We start from the raw sequence: 20571 nt of genomic DNA on the forward strand, positions 1-20571 counted from the left end.
TCACAGTGTTAAAGATCACAGTGTTAATGACCATAGTGTTAGAGGTCACAGTGGTAATGGTCACAGTGTTAGAGCTCACACCGGTAAGGGTCACAGTGTTAGAGATCACAGTGTTAATGGTCACAGTGTTAATGACCATAGTGTTAGAGGTCACAGTCCTAAAGGTCACAGTGGTAATGGTCACAGTGTTAGAGGTCACAGTGGTAATGACCATAGTGTTAGAGGTCACAGTCCTAAAGGTCACAGTGGTAATGGTCACAGTGTTAGAGGTCACAGTCCTAAAGGTCACAGTGGTAATGGTCACAGTGTTAGAGGTCACAGTCCTAAAGGTCACAGTGTTAGAGGTCACAGTCCTAAAGGTCACAGTGTTAGAGGTCACAGTCCTAAAGGTCACAGTGTTAATGGTCACAGTGTTAGAGGTCACAGTGGTAATGGTCACAGTGTTAATGGTCACAGTGTTAGAGGTCACAGTCCTAAAGGTCACAGTGGTAATGGTCACAGTGTTAGAGGTCACAGTGGTAATGGTCACAGTCCTAAAGGTCACAGTGGTAATGGTCACAGTGTTAGAGGTCACAGTGGTAATGGTCAGTGTTAATGGTCACAGTGTTAGAGGTCACAGTCTAACAGGAAGTCAGTTAAACTATCATTCCAGTGTGTGAATCAGTTTCAGCTGCTTTGGGTCAAATCAAAGAGACAACAGGAACAATGGAGAGACAAACAGGAAATGGTTTTACATGTGGTGTCCACAGACAGTTGCTCTCTCCTTATCCTTCCTGACTGATTCTTCTCTAGTTTGGTCTTCTGCAAGTGTCCTTATCACTACTGGTAGCATGGGGCGGCACCTGCAGCCCAATCAGGTTGATACTAGATACCAGGAGACCGGCCGTCACACCAGGAGAGCTGGACAGGGCCGTAGAAGGGCATCAACCCAGCAGCAGGACCGCTATCTGCTCCTTTGTGTGAGGAGGAACAGGAGGAGCACTGCCAGAGCCCTACAACATGACCTCCAGCAGGCTACTGGTGTGCATGTTTCTGACCACACTGTCAGAAACAGACTCCATGAGGGTGGCATGAGGGCCCCACGTCCTCTGGTGGGACCTGTGCTCACAGCCCAGCACCGTGCAGCTCCATCATTCACCAGAGAACACCAGAACTGGCAGGTCCACCATCGGTGCCCTGTTCTCTTCACAGATGAGAGCAGGTTCACACTGAGCACATGTGACAGGCGTGAAAGAGTCTGAAGACACTGTGGTGAACGTTATGCTGCCTGTGACACCATCCAGCATGACCGGTTTGCTGGTGGGTCAGTGATGGTCTGGGGAGGCAGATCCTTGGAGGGCCGCACAGACCTCCACATGCTAGCCAGAGGTACCCTGACTGCTGTTAGGTACCATGATGAAATCCTCAGAGCGATTGTCAGAACTTACGCTGGTGCAGAGGGCCATGGGTTCCTCCTGGTGTGGAGGGCTCTGGGTTCCACCTGGTGTGGCGGGTCCTGGGTTCCGCCTGGTACAGAGGGCTCTGGGTTCCTCCTGGTGCAGAGGGCCATGGGTTCCTCCTGGTGCAGAGGGCCCTGGGTTCCTCCTAGTGCGGAGGGCCCTGGGTTCCACCTGGTGCGGTGTGCCCTGGGTTTCTCCTGGTGCAGAGGGTCCTGGGTTCCACCTGGTACAGAGGGCCCTGGTTTCCTCCTGGTGCGGAGGGCCCTGGGTTCCACCTGGTGTGGCGGGCCCTGGGTTCCTCCTGGTGCGGAAGGCCCTGGGTTCCACCTGGTGCGGTGTGCCCTGGGTTTCTCCTGGTGCGGAGGGCCCTGGGTTCCACCTGGTGTGGCGGGCCCTGGGTTCCACCTGCTGCGGAGGGCCCTGGGTTCCTCCTGGTGCGGAGGGCCCTGGGTTCCTCCTGGTGCGGAGGGCCCTGGGTTCCACCTGGTGCGGTGGGTCCTGGGTTTCTCCTGGTGCGGCGGGCCCTGGGTTCCTCCTGGTGCGGCGGGCCCTGGGTTCCTCCTGGTGCAGAGAGCCATGGGTTCCACCTGGTGCGGTGGGTCCTGGGTTCCACCTGGTGCGGCAGGTCCTGGGTTTCTCCTGGTGCGGCAGGTCCTGGGTTCCGCCTGGTGCAGAGGGCCCTGGATTCCACCTGGTGTGGCAGGTCCTGGGTTTCTCCTGGTGTTGCAGGTCCTGGGTTCCTCCTGGTGCTGAGGGCCCTGGATTCCACCTGGTGTGGCAGGTCCTGGTTTCCTCCTGGTGCAGAGGGCTCTGGGTTCCGCCTGGTGCAGAGAGCCCTGGATTCCACCTGGTGTGGCAGGTCCTGGGTTTCTCCTGGTGCGGCAGGTCCTGGGTTCCTCCTGGTGCAGAGGACCATGGGTTCCACCTGGTGCAGAGGGCCATGGGTTCCTCCTGGTGCAGAGGGCCATGGGTTCCTCCTGGTGTGGCGAATCCTGGGTTTCACCTGGTGCAGAGGGCCATGGGTTCCTCCTGGTGCTGGGGGCCCTGGGTTCCACCTGGTGCAGAGGGCCCTGGGTTCCACCTGGTGCAGAGGGCCATGGGTTCCTCCTGGTGCAGAGGGCCATGGGTTTCTTTTGGTGTGGTGATTTTGATTCCAGCCCTCAGTGGGTGGATGATTTTGGTTATTATGTCATTTTGTTCTCAGCAGATTACTCAGTGTGCGTTAGTTAAGTTTGCACTGTCGCTCGTTCATCAAGATGTGACAGTATTCCTGACGGCAGTGGTTCTTCCAGGAGGATCATGTATCTGTCACAACATGAAACGTGTTCAGGGATGGTTTGAGGAACAGGACAGAGTTCGAGGTTTGGCCTTTAAACTCCACAGATATGAATCTGATCGATCATCTGTGGGATAAGCTGGAAAAATCGGTCTGATCCATGGAGGTCCCAGATCACAGCTGACAGGACTGACCGCTCAGGGTGTTGGATTTATTTAGTGGTGTCCATCAGTAAGAACTGAAACTTGTCCTGGTCAGATTCCTTCATTGATCAGGATCTGAATGATCCTCAGAGTCTCTGTCTCTCAGAAACTAACAGAGCAGCTGATTTACACCAGGAAACACTCTGACCAGGTTTCTCCTGGTGCGGAGGACCCTGGGTTCCACCTGGTGTGGCGGGTCCTGGGTTCCGCCTGGTACAGAGGGCCATGGGTTCCTCCTGGTGCAGAGGGCCTTGGGTTCCTCCTGATGCGGAGGGCCCTGGGTTCCACCTGGTGCGGTGGGTCCTGGGTTTCTCCTGGTGCAGAGGGCCCTGGGTTCCTCCTGGTGCGGAGGGCCCTGGGTTCCTCCTGGTGTGGCGGGCCCTGGGTTCCTCCTGGTGCAGTGGGTCCTGGGTTTCTCCTGGTGCGGAGGGCCCTGGGTTCCACCTGGTGTGGCAGGCCCTGGGTTCCACCTGGTGCGGAGGGCCCTGGGTTCCTCCTGGTGCAGAGGGCCCTGGGTTCCTCCTGGTGCGGTGGGTCCTGGGTTTCTCCTGGTGCGGTCGGTCCTGGGTTCCTCCTGGTGCAGCGGGCCCTGGGTTCCTCCTGGTGCAGAGGGCCCTGGGTTCCACCTGGTGCGGTGGGTCCTGGGTTCCACCTGGTGCGGCAGGTCCTGGGTTTGTCCTGGTGCGGCAGGTCCTGGGTTCCGCCTGGTGCAGAGGGCCCTGGATTCCACCTGGTGTGGCAGGTCCTGGGTTTCTCCTGGTGTTGCAGGTCCTGGGTTCCTCCTGGTGCTGAGGACCCTGGGTTCCACCTGGTGCAGAGGGCCATGGATTCCACCTGGTGTGGCAGGTCCTGGGTTCCTCCTGGTGCAGAGGGCTCTGGGTTCCGCCTGGTGCAGAGGGCCCTGGATTCCACCTGGTGTGGCAGGTCCTGGGTTTCTCCTGGTTTCGGCAGGTCCTGGGTTCCTCCTGGTGCAGAGGACCATGGGTTCCACCTGGTGCAGAGGGCCATGGGTTCCTCCTGGTGCAGAGGGCCATGGGTTCCTCCTGGTGTGGCGAATCCTGGGTTCCTCCTGGTGCAGAGGGCCATGGGTTCCTCCTGGTGCTGGGGGCCCTGGGTTCCACCTGGTGCAGAGGGCCATGGGTTCCACCTGGTGCAGAGGGCCATGGGTTCCTCCTGGTGTGGCGAATCCTGGGTTCCTCCTGGTGCAGAGGGCCATGGGTTCCTCCTGGTGCAGAGGGCCCTGGTTTTCTTTTGGTGTGGTGATTTTGATTCCAGCCCTCAGTGGGTGGATGATTTTGGTTATTATGTCATTTTGTTATCAGCAGGTTACTCAGTGTGCGTTAGTTAACTTTGCACTGTCGCTCGTTCATCAAGATGTGACAGTATTCCTGATGGCAGTGGTTCTTCCAGGAGGATCATGTATCTGTCACAACATGAAACGTGTTCAGGGATGGTTTGAGGAACAGGACAGAGTTCGAGGTTTGGCCTTTAAACTCCACAGATATGAATCTGATCGATCATCTGTGGGATAAGCTGGAAAAATCGGTCTGATCCATGGAGGTCCCAGATCACAGCTGACAGGACTGACCGCTCAGGGTATTGGATTTATTTAGTGGTGTCCATCAGTAAGAACTGAAACTTGTCCTGGTCAGATTCCTTCATTGATCAGAATCTGAATGATCCTCAGAGTCTCTGTCTCTCAGAAACTAACAGAGCAGCTGATTTAAACCAGGAAACACTCTGAACATACAGGTTCAGGTTTCTCTGGCTTTGCTCCTTGTGGAGGAGCTGCTGATTATGAACACATGAATGTCTCTATCTATTTGGTTTCTCCGTTCTGGGATACTGCAGAAACATGGTGGTCCAACATGGTGATCTCTGCAGACTAGGACCTGCTCCCTGTGTAGATATGAACGTCTCATTCTGAGGTAATGAGGACACATAAACTGATCAGATGAGGTTTAAATCCAACATGGCGGCACCTGACAGGATCTGCTGCAACAGTCTGTCGGACCTTCGATTGCTGTGTCCTGACGTACAGCTGGTCCTTCTGAGGTCCAGGACGTGTTGGTGCCACATGCCACAGTCATCCCGAGGGGGACCTGCACACCACCAGGCAGCAGCCGGTTTTAATTTTGTGGCCAACCCCGACTGGACCAGACCCAACCCCCGGATCATCATCAGACACACGGTCCTGATCTGTGGCCACGCCTTCCGCTGGTGATGAAGTTTTCATTTCTAAAATAATACATCATTAATCAGGTTACATACAACCAAATGTTACATGGTGAAGTGGGAGGGTGAGGGGCCACATGGACGTCCACACAGGGGTTATTCATGGAAATGGGGATGCAGAAACTGTGAACTGGCCTTTAGTTTAAGACTCTGACTCAGCTTTGACACGTCCTGTGATCTCACAGCACAAGACGGACACAAACGTACATCAGGTTTACCTTCAGGGTGTATTTCTGTTTGGAGTTGGACGGAGACACGATAACCCAGATGGTCACGATCAACCTCCCTGCAGAGACAGACAGGAAGACACAGACAGACAGTTAGAGACAGGCAGGTGTGTTAACATGTGCTTGTCCCCGGGCTCCTGAGACTAGCTGTCCAACTGTGTCCAACAGGTGTGTACCTTTGTCCAGCTTGCTGTAGATGTGGGGGGGGAGCTGGGGGCTAGACTCCACGTTGGGCGGGTACACGTAGAGCGCCTGGCTGTGGGCCCCTCCCCCCTCTCTCTCCTCCATGGCCTCTCTGCACACGCTCAGTATGGAGCGGCGGAAGTCCTGAACCTCGGGGTCCTTCATCATCTCGAACTCACAGACCGGCATCCCAATGGCAAACCCTGAGGACAGGACGGACTTAGTCTGAGGGTGGGGGCGGAGTCTGATGAGACATGAGGTCAGGATCAGTGATGAGGTCATAGGGGTGAGGACATGGACCAATAAGAAGCAGACGAACTGTGTTCTAGGCAACAGGTGATGACAGGTGACAACAGGTGATGACAGTTGAGGTGAGGTGAGGACAGGTGAGGACAAGTGATGACAGGTGATTACAGGTGATGACAGGTGAAAACAGGTGATGACAGGTGATGACAGGTGATGACAGGTGAGGTCAGGTGATTACAGGTGATGACAGGTGATAACAAGTGATGACAGGTGAGGTCAGGTGATGACAGGTGATTACAGGTGATGACAGGTGAAAACAGGTGAGGACAGGTGATGACAGATGAGGACAGGTGAGGTCAGGTGATTACAGGTGATAACAGGTGATGACAGGTGATGACAGGTGATTACAGGTGATGACAGGTGAGGTCAGGTGATGACAGGTGATTACAGGTGATAACAGGTGATGACAGGTGAGGTCAGGTGATGACAGGTGATTACAGGTGATGACAGGTGAGGACAGGTGAGGTCAGGCGATGACAGGTGATTACAGGTCAGGTCAGGTGATGACAGGTGACGACAGGTGATGACAGGTGATAACAGGTGATGTCAGGTGATGACAGGTGATTACAGGTGATTACAGGTGAGGACAGGTGAGGTCAGGCGATGACAGGTGAGGACAGGTGATTACAGGTGAGGACAGGTGACGACAGGTGAGGGCAGGAGATGACAGGTGAAGACACGAGATGACAGGTGAGGACAGGTGATTACAGGTGATGACAGGTGTATGGAGTTAGATTTATGTCATTAATACCTGTAAATGCACAGAGGGTGATCTACAAATATTTCTTGATCTGCACACGTTTCATAATTATGTGTGTGAACAGATCGACAGTCTGTGTGTAAATGTGTAATCTGTAAATATAAAACACATTCCACAAATACAAAAAATATCTGTGAATACATTAAATTAATTTGCAATAAATGAAAAGCATTTGTGAATATATCTTCCTAACATTTACAAGTTTTGAACAGGCATTTGTGAACTCAGTTTTTATTTGTGAATCAAAAAAACATTTGTGGATCTCAGTTCTACGCGTGTGGATTTACTTTTTACACACACGGATTTTTGGGACAAACTTTCCACCGGTCCGAACGAAAATGCACTCGTATCACTCGGCCATCTTCAGACAGCACGTGATCACCCAGCTGATGACGTCATTTCCGCATGTGAAAGTAAGAGCACGCAGTCTTTCTATGAGCTGTTTTTTGTTGTTGTTGTTTTAATAATAATCAGCGATAAGTAACGTGCATTCATTGTTTTATATTAATGTCATACAGTGAGTACTAGTGTGTGTTTATTTGTTCTATGTATCTGGCACACACTTTTGTATACATTTCTGTTTGAGTATGAAAGGCACGGTGGCTTGGCTGCTTCTTCAGTTGGCAGTTATCAGCCAACTCACCCTTCATAGTTTTCATTTATTCTTTCGAGTAGGATTAAAGTCACAAAGCACTTCACACCTTATTATTAGTGTACTCTTACTAATGTAGTTGTAATGTCTGTGCTGACCGCACCGTGTTTAGTTAGGTTACATCGTTTCAGTGAGGTTACATTAACTATTGTAAGATATGACAAGTGGCAACACCCTGGTTAAGGTCTTTGATAGAACAGCTGTTGGTGTTGGTAGCTCTTTTTGTTTAGAAATGTAATATTGTAGTTTTATTGTTCATTGTTAAAATGTAGATCGCGCTAAGCTAATGTTAGCTACTGAAACAGCATCTGCTGCCATGGCAACATTAAACATTTATGTTGCAAAATATAAGTGTACCTACATCTGATCTAACCCATGCAGTCTATGTTCTAACTGCTCAGTTTTCTAGTTTCAATACAGCCGTAAGTCATGATGACACAAAAACACTTTGACCAGTAGATGGCGGTAGCAGGTCTGCTGGCCAAACAAAGACAACTGCCAACTGATTAGGCTATACATATAGAAAATACCAATTATGCTAAAAACAACAAATGGGGTGCATGATTGCAATAAATGTAATGGTAAGTGTAACATGACACAAGTTGTCTTTAGAGGTTGGATGGTACTGACTTCTGGTCTATTAACAATGTATAAAATGCTGCACCTTGCTTTTGTCCCCCCAGCCCGCAACATGAATGTTTACTGTTGCCATGGCAGCGTTAGCTTAGCGCAATCTACATATTAACAATGAACAATACAACTACAACATTACATTTCTAAACAAAAAGAGCTACCAACACCAACAGCTGCTCTATCAAAGACCTTAACCAGGGTGTTGTGTAATTATGAAACGTGTGCAGATCAAGAAATATTTGTAGATCACCCTATGTGCATTTACAGGTATTAATGAGACAAATCTAACTCCATATGGGTGAGGTCAGGTAATGACAGGTGAGGACAGGTGAGGTCAGGTGATGACAGGTGATTACAGGTGATGACAGGTGAGGACAGGTGAGGTGTGTTACCTATCTCTCGGTTCAGGATCTTCTCCTCTCGGTTGCCCAGCGGCTCGATAACCTTCAGGATGGGGTGGAACAGTCGGAGGTCACAAAGCCGCCTCGTCTCATCATAAAACTCTTCCCTCTCCGCCTCCTGGGTCACGCCAACAAAGATGTAGCACGACTCCTCCTGGCCAATCAGAGGGGAGAGTTTATAACAACTGATAGCACCTGTGATGGTGAGACGCGGGGTCAAAGGTCAGGCAGCGATGACGTACCTGCAGCAGGTGGTAGAGCGGGTACTTCCTGGCCTCAGTGAAGAGCTGCTGCTTGATGTTGATAAGAGGAGTTTCTCTGAGACACTCGAGACTGACCATCATCCCTGAGACACGACATCACATCAGACAACAGAACATAGAACCAAACACAACAGACTGACCATCATCCCTGAGACACATGACATCACATCAGACAACAGAACATAGAACCAAACACAACAGACTGACCATCATCCCTGAGACACGACATCACATCAGACAACAGAACATAGAACCAAACAAAACAGACTGACCATCATCCCTGAGACACATGACATCACAAATGACATCAGAACATAGAACCAAACACAACAGACTGACCATCATCCCTGAGACACATGACATCACAAATGACATCAGAACATAGAACCAAACACAACAGACTGACCATCATCCCTGAGACACGACATCACATCAGACAACAGAACATAGAACCAAACAAAACAGACTGACCATCATCCCTGAGACACATGACATCACAAATGACATCAGAACATAGAACCAAACACAACAGACTGGCCATCATCCCTGAGACACATGACATCACATATGACATCAGAACATAGAACCAAACACAACAGACCGACCATCATCCCTGAGACACATGACATTACATATGACATCAGAACATAGAACCAAACACAACAGACTGACCATCATCCCTGAGACACATGACATCACATATGACATCAGAACATAGAACCAAACACAACAGACTGGCCATCATCCCTGAGACACATGACATCCCATATGACATCAGAACATAGAGCCAAACACGACAGACTGACCATCATCCCTGAGACACATGACATCACATATGACATCAGAACATAGAACCAAACACAACAGACTGACCATCATCCCTGAGACACATGACATCACATCAAACAACAGAACATAGAACCAAACACAACAGACTGACCATCATCCCTGAGACACATGACAACCCATCAGACAACAGAACATAGAACCAAACACAACAGACTGACCATCATCCCTGAGACACATGACATCGCATATGACATCGGAACATAGAACCAAATACAACAGACTGACCATCATCCCTGAGACACATGACAACCCATCAGACAACAGAACATAGAACCAAACAAAACAGACTGACAAACATCCCTGAGACACATGACATCACATCAGACAACAGAACATAGAACCAAACAAAACAGACTGACAAACATCCCTGAGACACATGACATCACATCAGACAACAGAACATAGAACCAAACACAACAGACTGACCATCATCCCTGAGACACATGACATCACATCAGACAACAGAACATAGAACCAAACAAAACAGACTGACAAACATTCCTGAGACACATGACATCACATATAACAACAGAACATAGAACCAAACACAACAGACTTACCATCATCCCTGAGACACATGACAACCCATCAGACAACAGAACATAGAACCAAATACAACAGACTGACCATCATCCCTGAGACACATGACATCACATCAGACAACAGAACATAGAACCAAACACAACAGACTGACCATCATCCCTGAGACACATGACATCACATATGACATCAGAACATAGATCCAAACACAACAGACTGACCATCATCCCTGAGACACATGACATCACATCAGACAACATAACATAGAACAAAACACAACAGACTGACCATCATCCCTGAGACACATGACATCACATATCACATCAGAACATAGAACCAAACACAACAGACTGACCATCATCCCTGAGACACATGACATCACATATGACATCAGAACATAGAACCAAACACAACAGACTGACCATCATCCCTGAGACACATGACATCACATATGACATCAGAACATAGAACCAAACACAACAGACTGACCATCATCCCTGAGACACATGACATCACATATGACATAGGAGAACATAGAACCAAACACAACAGACTGACCATCATCCCCGAGACACATGACATCACATGACATCAGAACATAGAACCAAACACAACAGACTGACCATCATCCCTGAGACACATGACATCACATATGACATCAGAACATAGAACCAAACACAACAGACTGACCATTATCCCTGAGACACATGACATCCCATATGACATCAGAACATAGAACCAAACACAACAGACTGGCCATCATCCCTGAGACACATGACATCACATCAGACAACAGAACATTGAACCAAACACAACAGACTGGCCATCATCCCTGAGACACATGACATCACATATGACATCAGAACATAGAACCAAACACAACAGACTGACCATCATCCCTGAGACACATGACATCACATATGACATCAGAACATAGAACCAAACACAACAGACTGACCATCATCCCTGAGACACATGACATCACATCAGACAACAGAACATAGAACCAAACACAACAGACTGACCATCATCCCTGAGACACATGACATCACATCAGACAACAGAACATAGATCCAAACACAACAGACTGACCATCATCCCTGAGACACATGACATCCCATATGACATCAGAACATAGAGCCAAACACGACAGACTGACCATCATCCCTGAGACACATGACATCACATCAAACAACAGAACATAGATCCAAACACAACAGACTGACCATCATCCCTGAGACACATGACATCACATCAAACAACAGAACATAGAACCAAACACAACAGACTGACCATCATCCCTGAGACACATGACAACCCATCAGACAACAGAACATAGAACCAAACACAACAGACTGACCATCATCCCTGAGACACATGACATCGCATATGACATCGGAACATAGAACCAAATACAACAGACTGACCATCATCCCTGAGACACATGACAACCCATCAGACAACAGAACATAGAACCAAACAAAACAGACTGACAAACATCCCTGAGACACATGACATCACATCAGACAACAGAACATAGAACCAAACAAAACAGACTGACCATCATCCCTGAGACACATGACATCACATCAGACAACAGAACATAGAACCAAACAAAACAGACTGACAAACATTCCTGAGACACATGACATCACATATAACAACAGAACATAGAACCAAACACAACAGACTGACCATTATCCCTGAGACACATGACATCCCATATGACATCAGAACATAGAACCAAACACAACAGACTGGCCATCATCCCTGAGACACATGACATCACATATGACATCAGAACATTGAACCAAACACAACAGACTGGCCATCATCCCTGAGACACATGACATCACATATGACATCAGAACATAGATCCAAACACAACAGACTGGCCATCATCCCTGAGACACATGACATCACATCAGACAACAGAACATAGAACCAAACACAACAGACTGACCATCATCCCTGAGACACATGACATCACATATGACATCAGAACATAGATCCAAACACAACAGACTGACCATCATCCCTGAGACACATGACATCACATCAGACAACAGAACATTGAACCAAACACAACAGACTGACCATCATCCCTGAGACACATGACATCACATCAGACAACAGAACATAGAACCAAACACAACAGACTGACCATCATCCCTGAGACACATGACATCACATCAGACAACAGAACATAGATCCAAACACAACAGACTGACCATCATCCCTGAGACACATGACATCACATCAGACAACAGAACATAGATCCAAACAAAACAGACTGACCATCATCCCTGAGACAAATGACATCACATATGACATCAGAACATAGAACCAAACACAACAGACTGGCCATCATCCCTGAGACATATGACATCACATATGACATCAGAACATAGAACCAAACACAACAGACTGACCATCATCCCTGAGACACATGACATCACATCAGACAACAGAACATAGAACCAAACACAACAGACTGACCATCATCCCTGAGACACATGACATCACATATGACATCAGAACATAGAACCAAACACAACAGACTGACCATCATCCCTGAGACACATGACATCACATCAAACAACAGAACATAGAACCAAACACAACAGACTGACCATCATCCCTGAGACACATGACATCACATATGACATCAGAACATAGAACCAAACACAACAGACTGACCATCATCCCCGAGACACATGACATCACATCAGACATCAGAACATAGAACCAAACACAACAGACTGACCATCATCCCTGAGACACATGACATCACATCAGACAACAGAACATAGAACCAAACACAACAGACTGACCATCATCCCCGAGACACATGACATCACATCAGACAACAGAACATAGAACCAAACACAACATAGAACAGAACAAAGGCGTACCATTGGGCAGGCAGCAGTCCACCAGGATGCGAGGGGGCATCAGGTGGAGCCCCCACAGCTCCCCAGACGACGGCCTGGGTGCCATGGCAACCACCAATCACAAGCTGCCTCACCTCAGCGCTGGGCTAGTTGGACAGACACAGACAGACACAGACAGACACACACACACACACACACACACACACGCACACACACACACACGCACACACACACACACACACACACACACACAGACAGGTGAGACCACACGGGTCTTCGACTGTTCAGGGACCACAGGTTAACCCTTTCTGGTCCTTTTCTCCTGCACACATTTTGGACAGGGACCACATGAGCACACTTTTGACCTGACTGACCCTGTTCTGTAACCAGATTGACTCTCTCTGGCCCTGCTTGGTCCTGTTTGGTCTTCTTTTGCACCCACATTGGACCAGACTGAAACAGTTTGACCCTATTTGGACCTAATGGACCCAGTTTAACCTTGTTTGGCCCAGACTGATGCAGTTTGGTCCACTCTGGTCCTGTTTAGGCCCAGTTTGTCCCTAACAGACCCAGTTTGGTCCTGTTTGGCCCAGACTGACCTAGACTGACCCAGTTTGGGGTCAGTCTAGGTCAATGATGAAGTTTATTGTTCCTGTCTTCCATCGGGGACAAGGACGGTCCCAGGAGACAGTTTCAGTCTGTCTCACATCAGACGATTAAATATTAATAAAATATATAACATTTTATTTTACAGGTGAAAAATACTTTTAAATCTTTTAGACATGATGTATGATGTTTCTAATATTTGTCCCTTAACCTGTGAAACATGTCATCACATGTGGTTCATCATGTTCTGATAGGATAAGATAAGATAAGATACACCTCATTTCTCACAATTGAGAAATTCCAGTGTTACAGCAGTCAAGGAGAAAGAGTCAGATTAAAAATTTCAAAATTAAAAATGTAAGGGTTAGGTTTACAAACAACATTCACAATATTAAGAACAATAATAAACAAAATTTCTGTCATGTTTATCTGTGAATCACGTCCTCTGTGGACATTTGTTTTTATTTGTTCTTTAATATTTGTCCTTTATTTTATATCAGTTTAAAACACAATTCTTTATTTATCTATTTATTTATGAATTCATTTTTATTTTGAGTCAGTTTTCTATAAATATCTCTTCACTTCTTTCATGTCTTCATGTCTCTTTGTCTCTGTGTTTTTTCAATGAAGCCGTCAAACAAAGAGCAGAAAGTAGGACACACACACACAGTAGGACACACACACACACACACGCACACACACACACACACAGACAACAGACAAAAGCAGAAGCAGCGTGTGTGTGTGTGTGTGTGTGTGTGTGTATTATGTGTGTATATTGTGCGTGTGTGTGAGGAAGTGGACTTCCTGTAGCTCTTCCTGTTGACCTGCTGAATTAAAGCTGTGATCTGATGAAACGTTCACTGTTTGTTTGTTTCTTTCTTTCATTTACAGAAAACTGTTTGTTTATTTATCAACAATCACATTTTTAAAAATACAAAATAAATTAGATTCTGTTTTTTCTTCAAATATGAAGACAGAATATACTTACAGAATATAACCAGGAGCCTCCCATGAGCTTTTAACTTTATATCTTTAAATGTTAGAGCAGAAACATCAGACGGGTCAGACCGCAGCCTTTAGCTATATATCTTTAAATGTTAGAGCAGAAACATCAGACGGGTCGGACCGCAGCCTTTAGCTATATATCTTTAAATGTTAGAGCAGAAACATCAGACGGGTCGGACCGCAGCCTTTAGCTATATATCTTTAAATGTTAGAGCAGAAACATCAGACGGATGGGACCGCAGCCTTTAACTATATATCTTTAAATGTTAGAGCAGAAACATCAGACGGGTCGGACCGCAGCCTTTAGCTATATATCTTTAAATGTTAGAGCAGAAACATCAGACGGATGGGACCGCAGCCTTTAGCTATATATCTTTAAATGTTAGAGCAGAAACATCAGACGGATGGGACCGCAGCCTTTAGCTATATATCTTTAAATGTTAGAGCAGAAACATCAGACGGGTCGGACCGCAGCCTTTAGCTATATATCTTTAAATGTTAGAGCAGAAACATCAGACGGGTCGGACCGCAGCCTTTAGCTATATATCTTTAAATGTTAGAGCAGAAACATCAGACGGATGGGACCGCAGCCTTTAACTATATATCTTTAAATGTTAGAGCAGAAACATCAGACGGGTCGGACCGCAGCCTTTAGCTATATATCTTTAAATGTTAGAGCAGAAACATCAGACGGATGGGACCGCAGCCTTTAGCTATATATCTTTAAATGTTAGAGCAGAAACATCAGACGGATGGGACCGCAGCCTTTAACTATATATCTTTAAATGTTAGAGCAGAAACATCAGACGGGTCGGACCGCAGCCTTTAGCTATATATCTTTAAATGTTAGAGCAGAAACATCAGACGGGTCGGACCGCAGCCTTTAGCTATATATCTTTAAATGTTAGAGCAGAAACATCAGACGGATGGGACCACAGCCTTTAACTATATATCTTTAAATGTTAGAGCAGAAACAGATGTGACATGTTTACTGATGATGTCACGTTTGTAAACACAGCAGGTAAACAGGAAGTTGTTTACTAACACAGACTGATGTGTTCTGAGACAAACTGAATCTTTATTATTGAAACTCATTTGATCTCCTCCACTCATCTCCTGTTTCATCTCCTGTCTCCTCTCCTCCCTCCCTACTTTCCTCTCCTGTTTCCTTGCCTACTCTCCTCTCCTGTTTCCTCTCCCCTCTCCTCCCCTCTGCTTTTCCTCCCTCCCCTCCTTTCCTGATTCCTCTCTTCTCCTCCTCTCCTCTCCTCTCCTGTGTCTTCTTGTCTCCCCTCTCCTCTCCTCCTCTCCTGTCTCCTCTCCTCTCCTCCTCTCCTGTCTCCTCTCCTCCCCTCCTCCTTCCTCTCCTCTCCTGTCTCCTCTCCTGTCTCCTCTCCTCCCCTCCTCCTTCCTCTTCTCTCCTGTTTCTTCCCCTTTTCAGTACTCCTCTCCTCCCTCCCTCCTCTCCTGTGTCCTCTCCTGTTTCCTTCCCTCTCCTCCTCTCCTGTTTCTTCTCCTCTCACCTCTCCTGTCTCCTCTCCTCTCCTGTTTCCTCTCTTCTCCTCTCCTCTCCTGTTTCCTCTCCGCCCCTCCTCTCCTATTCCTCCCTCCTCTCCTCTCCTGTTTCCTCTCTTCTCCTCCTCTCCTCTCCTGTTTCCTCTCCTCTCCTCTCCTGTTTCCTCTCCTCTTCTCCTCTCCTGTTTCCTCTCCTCTCCCCTCTCCTCCTCCTTCCTCTCCTCTCCTCCCCTCCTCTCCTGTCTCCTCTCCTCCCCTCCTCTCATCTCTTCCTCCTTCCTCTCCTCTCCTGTTTCCTCCCCTCTTCGCTCCTCCTCTCCTCCCTCCCTCCCTCCTCTCCTGTCTCCTCTCCTCTTCGCTTCTCCTCTCCCCTCTCCTCCCCTCCTCTCCTGTCTCCTCTCCTCTTCCCTCTCCTCCCCTCCTGTTTGCTCTCATCTCGTGTTTCCTCTCCTCTCCTGTTTCCTCTCCTCTTCCTTATCCTCCCCTCCTCTCCTGTCTCCTCTCCTCCCTCCCTCCTCTCCTGTTTCCTCTTCTGTCTCCTTTCCTCCTCTCCTGTCTCCTCTTCTCCCCTCCTCCCCTCCTCTCCTGTCTCCTCTCCTGTTTCCTCCCCTTTTCGCTCCTCCTCCCCTCCCTCCCTCCCTCCTCTCCTGTCTCCTGTCCTCTTCTCCTCTCCTGTTTCCTCTCCTCCCCTCCTCCCTCCTCTCCTGTCTCCTCTGTCTCCTCTTGTCCCCTCCTCCCCTCCTCCCCTCCTCTCCTGTCTCCTCTCCTGTCTCCTCTCCTCTCCTCCTCTCCTGTCTCCTATTCTCCCCTCCTCCCCTCCTCTCGTGTCTCCTCTACTCCCCTCCCTCCCTCCTCTCCTGTTTCCTCTCCTCCCCTCATGACCTCAGACTATGGGATGGTTGCCATGGCAGCAGCAGTAGGAGCATCAGCGGATGAAATCAAAGAAACTCTTTGTTCTGTCACTCACCTGAGCTCGTGCCTGTCGCTCCAGCAGCGCGTGCCTCCGCACATAGCGCCTGTCTGTCTACCTGTCTGTGTCTCTCTGTCCGCCTGTCTGTCCACCTGTCTGTCCCTCAGTCTGTCTCCGTGTCTTCCTGTGTCTTTGTCTCCGGTTATGTCTCCGCCGGTTGATCCATCAGTCACCGCCCCGCTACTGCTCTGTTCAACACACACACAGAGACACGTCACAAACACCTGTCTGTCCCTCTGTCTGTCCCCCTGTCTGTCCCCGTAGCCGGTAGCAGCAGCAGACGGAGGGAAGCCGCCGTTCACCGGGAGCTGCAGAACAATGTGCTGGAAGAGGAGGAGGAGGAGGAGGAGGGTGTGGGCTCATCCTCTTCCTCTCTTAAAGGGCCAGCAGCCTCAAAGAGCTGCTGCCAACACACAACCAACCAACCACACACACACACACACACACACATTCATATATGTATATATATACGTGTGTGTGTGTGTGTATGCGTGCGTATATATGCATATATACACACACATACAATATGTGAGTGTATATATATATATATATATATATATATATATATATATATATATATATATATATATATAAATCAATCAGTTTTATTTATAAAGGCCAATATCACAAATCACAATTTGCCTCACAGGGCTTTACAGCATACGACATCCCTCTGTCCTTATGACCCTCACAGCTGATCAGGAAAAACTCCCCAAAAAACCCTTTAATGGGGAAAAAACGGTAGAAACCTCAGGAAGAGCAACTGAGGAGGGATCCCTCTTCCAGGACGGACAGACGTGCAATAGATGTCGTACAGAACAGATCAGCATAATACATTAACAGTAATCCGTATGACACAATGAGACAGAGAGAGAGAGAGAGAGAGAGAGACAGAGAGAGAGACAGAGAGAGAGAGATGCAGGTAATGACAGTAGCTTACAACAACATTATTGAAAGTAATAATATTATAGTTATAGTTCTGGCTACTGTGGTACAATATGTTGAAAGTATGTATTAATATCAGACAGTATACATGTGTGACAATAATCATATGTGTATAATAACAGTAGAAGTATGACTAATGACTAATGATGGCAGCAGCAGCAGGAGGCATCTGGCAGGACCACGGCAGCAGCACAACCACACACGTCACGCTATCCACTATCCTTATCACTATAAGGTGCCCGGTGTATTATAGGGGGGGTCCTCCATCAGACAGGGCAAGCCTGAGCCAGCCCTAACTATAAGTATGTATATCTATTTATACATATGTATTAAATATATATACAGTACAGGCCAAAAGTTTGGACACACCTTCTCATTCAATGCGTTTTCTGTATTTTCATGACTATTTACATTGTAGATTCTCACTGAAGGCATCAAAACTATGAATGAACACATGTGGAGTTATGTACTTAACAAAAAAAGGTGAAATAACTGAAAACGTTTTATATTCTAGTTTCTTCAAAATAGCCACCCTTTGCTCTGATTACTGCTTTGCACACTCTTGGCATTCTCTCCATGAGCTTCAAGAGGTAGTCACCTGAAATGGTTTTCCAACAGTCTTGAAGGAGTTCCCAGAGGTGTTTAGCACTTGTTGGCCCCTTTGCCTTCACTCTGCGGTCCAGCTCACCCCAAACCATCTGGATTGGGTTCAGGTCCGGTGACTGTGGAGGCCAGGTCATCTGCCGCAGCACTCCATCACTCTCCTTCTTGGTCAAATAGCCCTTACACAGCCTGGAGGTGTGTTTGGGGTCATTGTCCTGTTGAAAAATAAATGATCGTCCAACTAAACGCAAACCGGATGGGATGGCATGTCGCTGCAGGATGCTGTGGTAGCCATGCTGGTTCAGTGTGCCTTCAATTTTGAATAAATCCCCAACAGTGTCACCAGCAAAACACCCCCACACCATCACACCTCCTCCTCCATGCTTCACAGTGGGAACCAGGCATGTGGAATCCATCCGTTCACCTTTTCTGCGTCTCACAAAGACACGGCGGTTGGAACCAAAGATCTCAAATTTGGACTCATCAGACCAAAGCACAGATTTCCACTGGTCTAATGTCCATTCCTTGTGTTTCTTGGCCCAAACAAATCTCTTCTGCTTGTTGCCTCTCCTTAGCAGTGGTTTCCTAGCAGCTATTTGACCATGAAGGCCTGATTGGCGCAGTCTCCTCTTAACAGTTGTTCTAGAGATGGGTCTGCTGCTAGAACTCTGTGTGGCATTCATCTGGTCTCTGATCTGAGCTGCTGTTAACTTGCCATTTCTGAGGCTGGTGACTCGGATGAACTTATCCTCAGAAGCAGAGGTGACTCTTGGTCTTCCTTTCCTGGGTCGGTCCTCATGTGTGCCAGTTTCGTTGTAGCGCTTGATGGTTTTTGCGACTCCACTTGGGGACACATTTAAAGTTTTTGCAATTTTCCGGACTGACTGACCTTCATTTCTTAAAGTAATGATGGCCACTGGTTTTTCTTTAGTTAGCTGATTGGTTCTTGCCATAATATGAATTTTAACAGTTGTCCAATAGGGCTGTCGGCTGTGTATTAACCTGACTTCTGCACAACACAACTGATGGTCCCAACCCCATTGATAAAGCAAGAAATTCCACTAATTAACCCTGATAAGGCACACCTGTGAAGTGGAAACCATTTCAGGTGACTACCTCTTGAAGCTCATGGAGAGAATGCCAAGAGTGTGCAAAGCAGTAATCAGAGCAAAGGGTGGCTATTTTGAAGAAACTAGAATATAAAACATGTTTTCAGTTATTTCACCTTTTTTTGTTAAGTACATAACTCCACATGTGTTCATTCATAGTTTTGATGCCTTCAGTGAGAATCTACAATGTAAATAGTCATGAAAATAAAGAAAACGCATTGAATGAGAAGGTGTGTCCAAACTTTTGGCCTGTACTGTATAAATGTATAGATAGATAGATATAGGCATATTTATACTGTACAGTATGTACACACACACACATAGATATATGTTTAGACATATAAACAGACAGACAGACAGACAGACAGATGGGGGGTTCAGAGGTTCCACTGATCCTTCAACATGTTTGATGTCTGACAGCCAATCAGAGAGCAGCATGTAAACAACACAAACAGCACTCAGTTAAACACTTTGTTTACATCCAGGACGTGTGTGTGTGTGTGTGTGTGTGTGTGTGTGCACGTGTGTATTAATGTTAAAACAAAGATTAAAACGTGTCAATAAACACAGACTGATAATAAACATGTAAATAAATACACAGACCTGATGAGTTCAGCTCGACACTGTGAGCGACAGCCTCATTCTTCTTCTCCTTCTTCTTTGAGCTCAAAACATGTTTTTCATTTCACAGTCAAACAATACTCTCTTCCTCTCCCTCTTCCTCTTCCTCTGTGGGTGAAACTGTTTCCTCTCCTCAGGACAAGAGGTCATGTGATGTCACAGTGATGTCAGACAGGGTCATGATCTACATCATCTGATGTGATGTGATGTCATCTCTGAGATTATTTACAGTACGACACTTGGGACAGAAGGCTGAGGAAATAACTACTCAAGCTATAGTGCAACTGTACTCTAACTCCAACTGTTGTAACTGTATTTAAAGTAACAGTACTC

At 47.3% G+C, this 20571-nt stretch overlaps 1 protein-coding gene across 4 annotated transcripts in view; it reads right to left on the reverse strand.

Moving 5' to 3' along the window:
• LOC117245761 (phosphatidylinositol 4,5-bisphosphate 3-kinase catalytic subunit alpha isoform-like) overlaps positions 1 to 20571 on the reverse strand; it is a 116892-nt gene extending 96321 nt beyond the window's left edge. Inside the window, exons 1-7 of one of the 4 annotated variants that reach the window (XM_078164044.1) lie at positions 20221 to 20571; positions 16958 to 17148; positions 12883 to 13007; positions 8558 to 8661; positions 8307 to 8469; positions 5557 to 5766; positions 5372 to 5439 (exon numbers count right to left, since the gene is read on the reverse strand). In XM_078164044.1, the coding sequence (XP_078020170.1) occupies positions 5372 to 5439; positions 5557 to 5766; positions 8307 to 8469; positions 8558 to 8661; positions 12883 to 12967 (630 nt within the window). In that variant the 5' untranslated portion in view covers positions 12968 to 13007; positions 16958 to 17148; positions 20221 to 20571. Of the gene's footprint in view, positions 1 to 5371; positions 5440 to 5556; positions 5808 to 8306; positions 8470 to 8557; positions 8662 to 12882; positions 13008 to 16957; positions 17298 to 20220 lie in introns of those variants that run through there. The other 3 variants (XR_013488503.1, XM_078164045.1, XM_078164046.1) reach the window with 3 other exon arrangements.

The sequence above is a fragment of the Epinephelus lanceolatus genome, chromosome 22 (genome assembly GCF_041903045.1).
Source record: "Epinephelus lanceolatus isolate andai-2023 chromosome 22, ASM4190304v1, whole genome shotgun sequence".
Lineage (NCBI taxonomy): Eukaryota > Metazoa > Chordata > Actinopteri > Perciformes > Serranidae > Epinephelus > Epinephelus lanceolatus.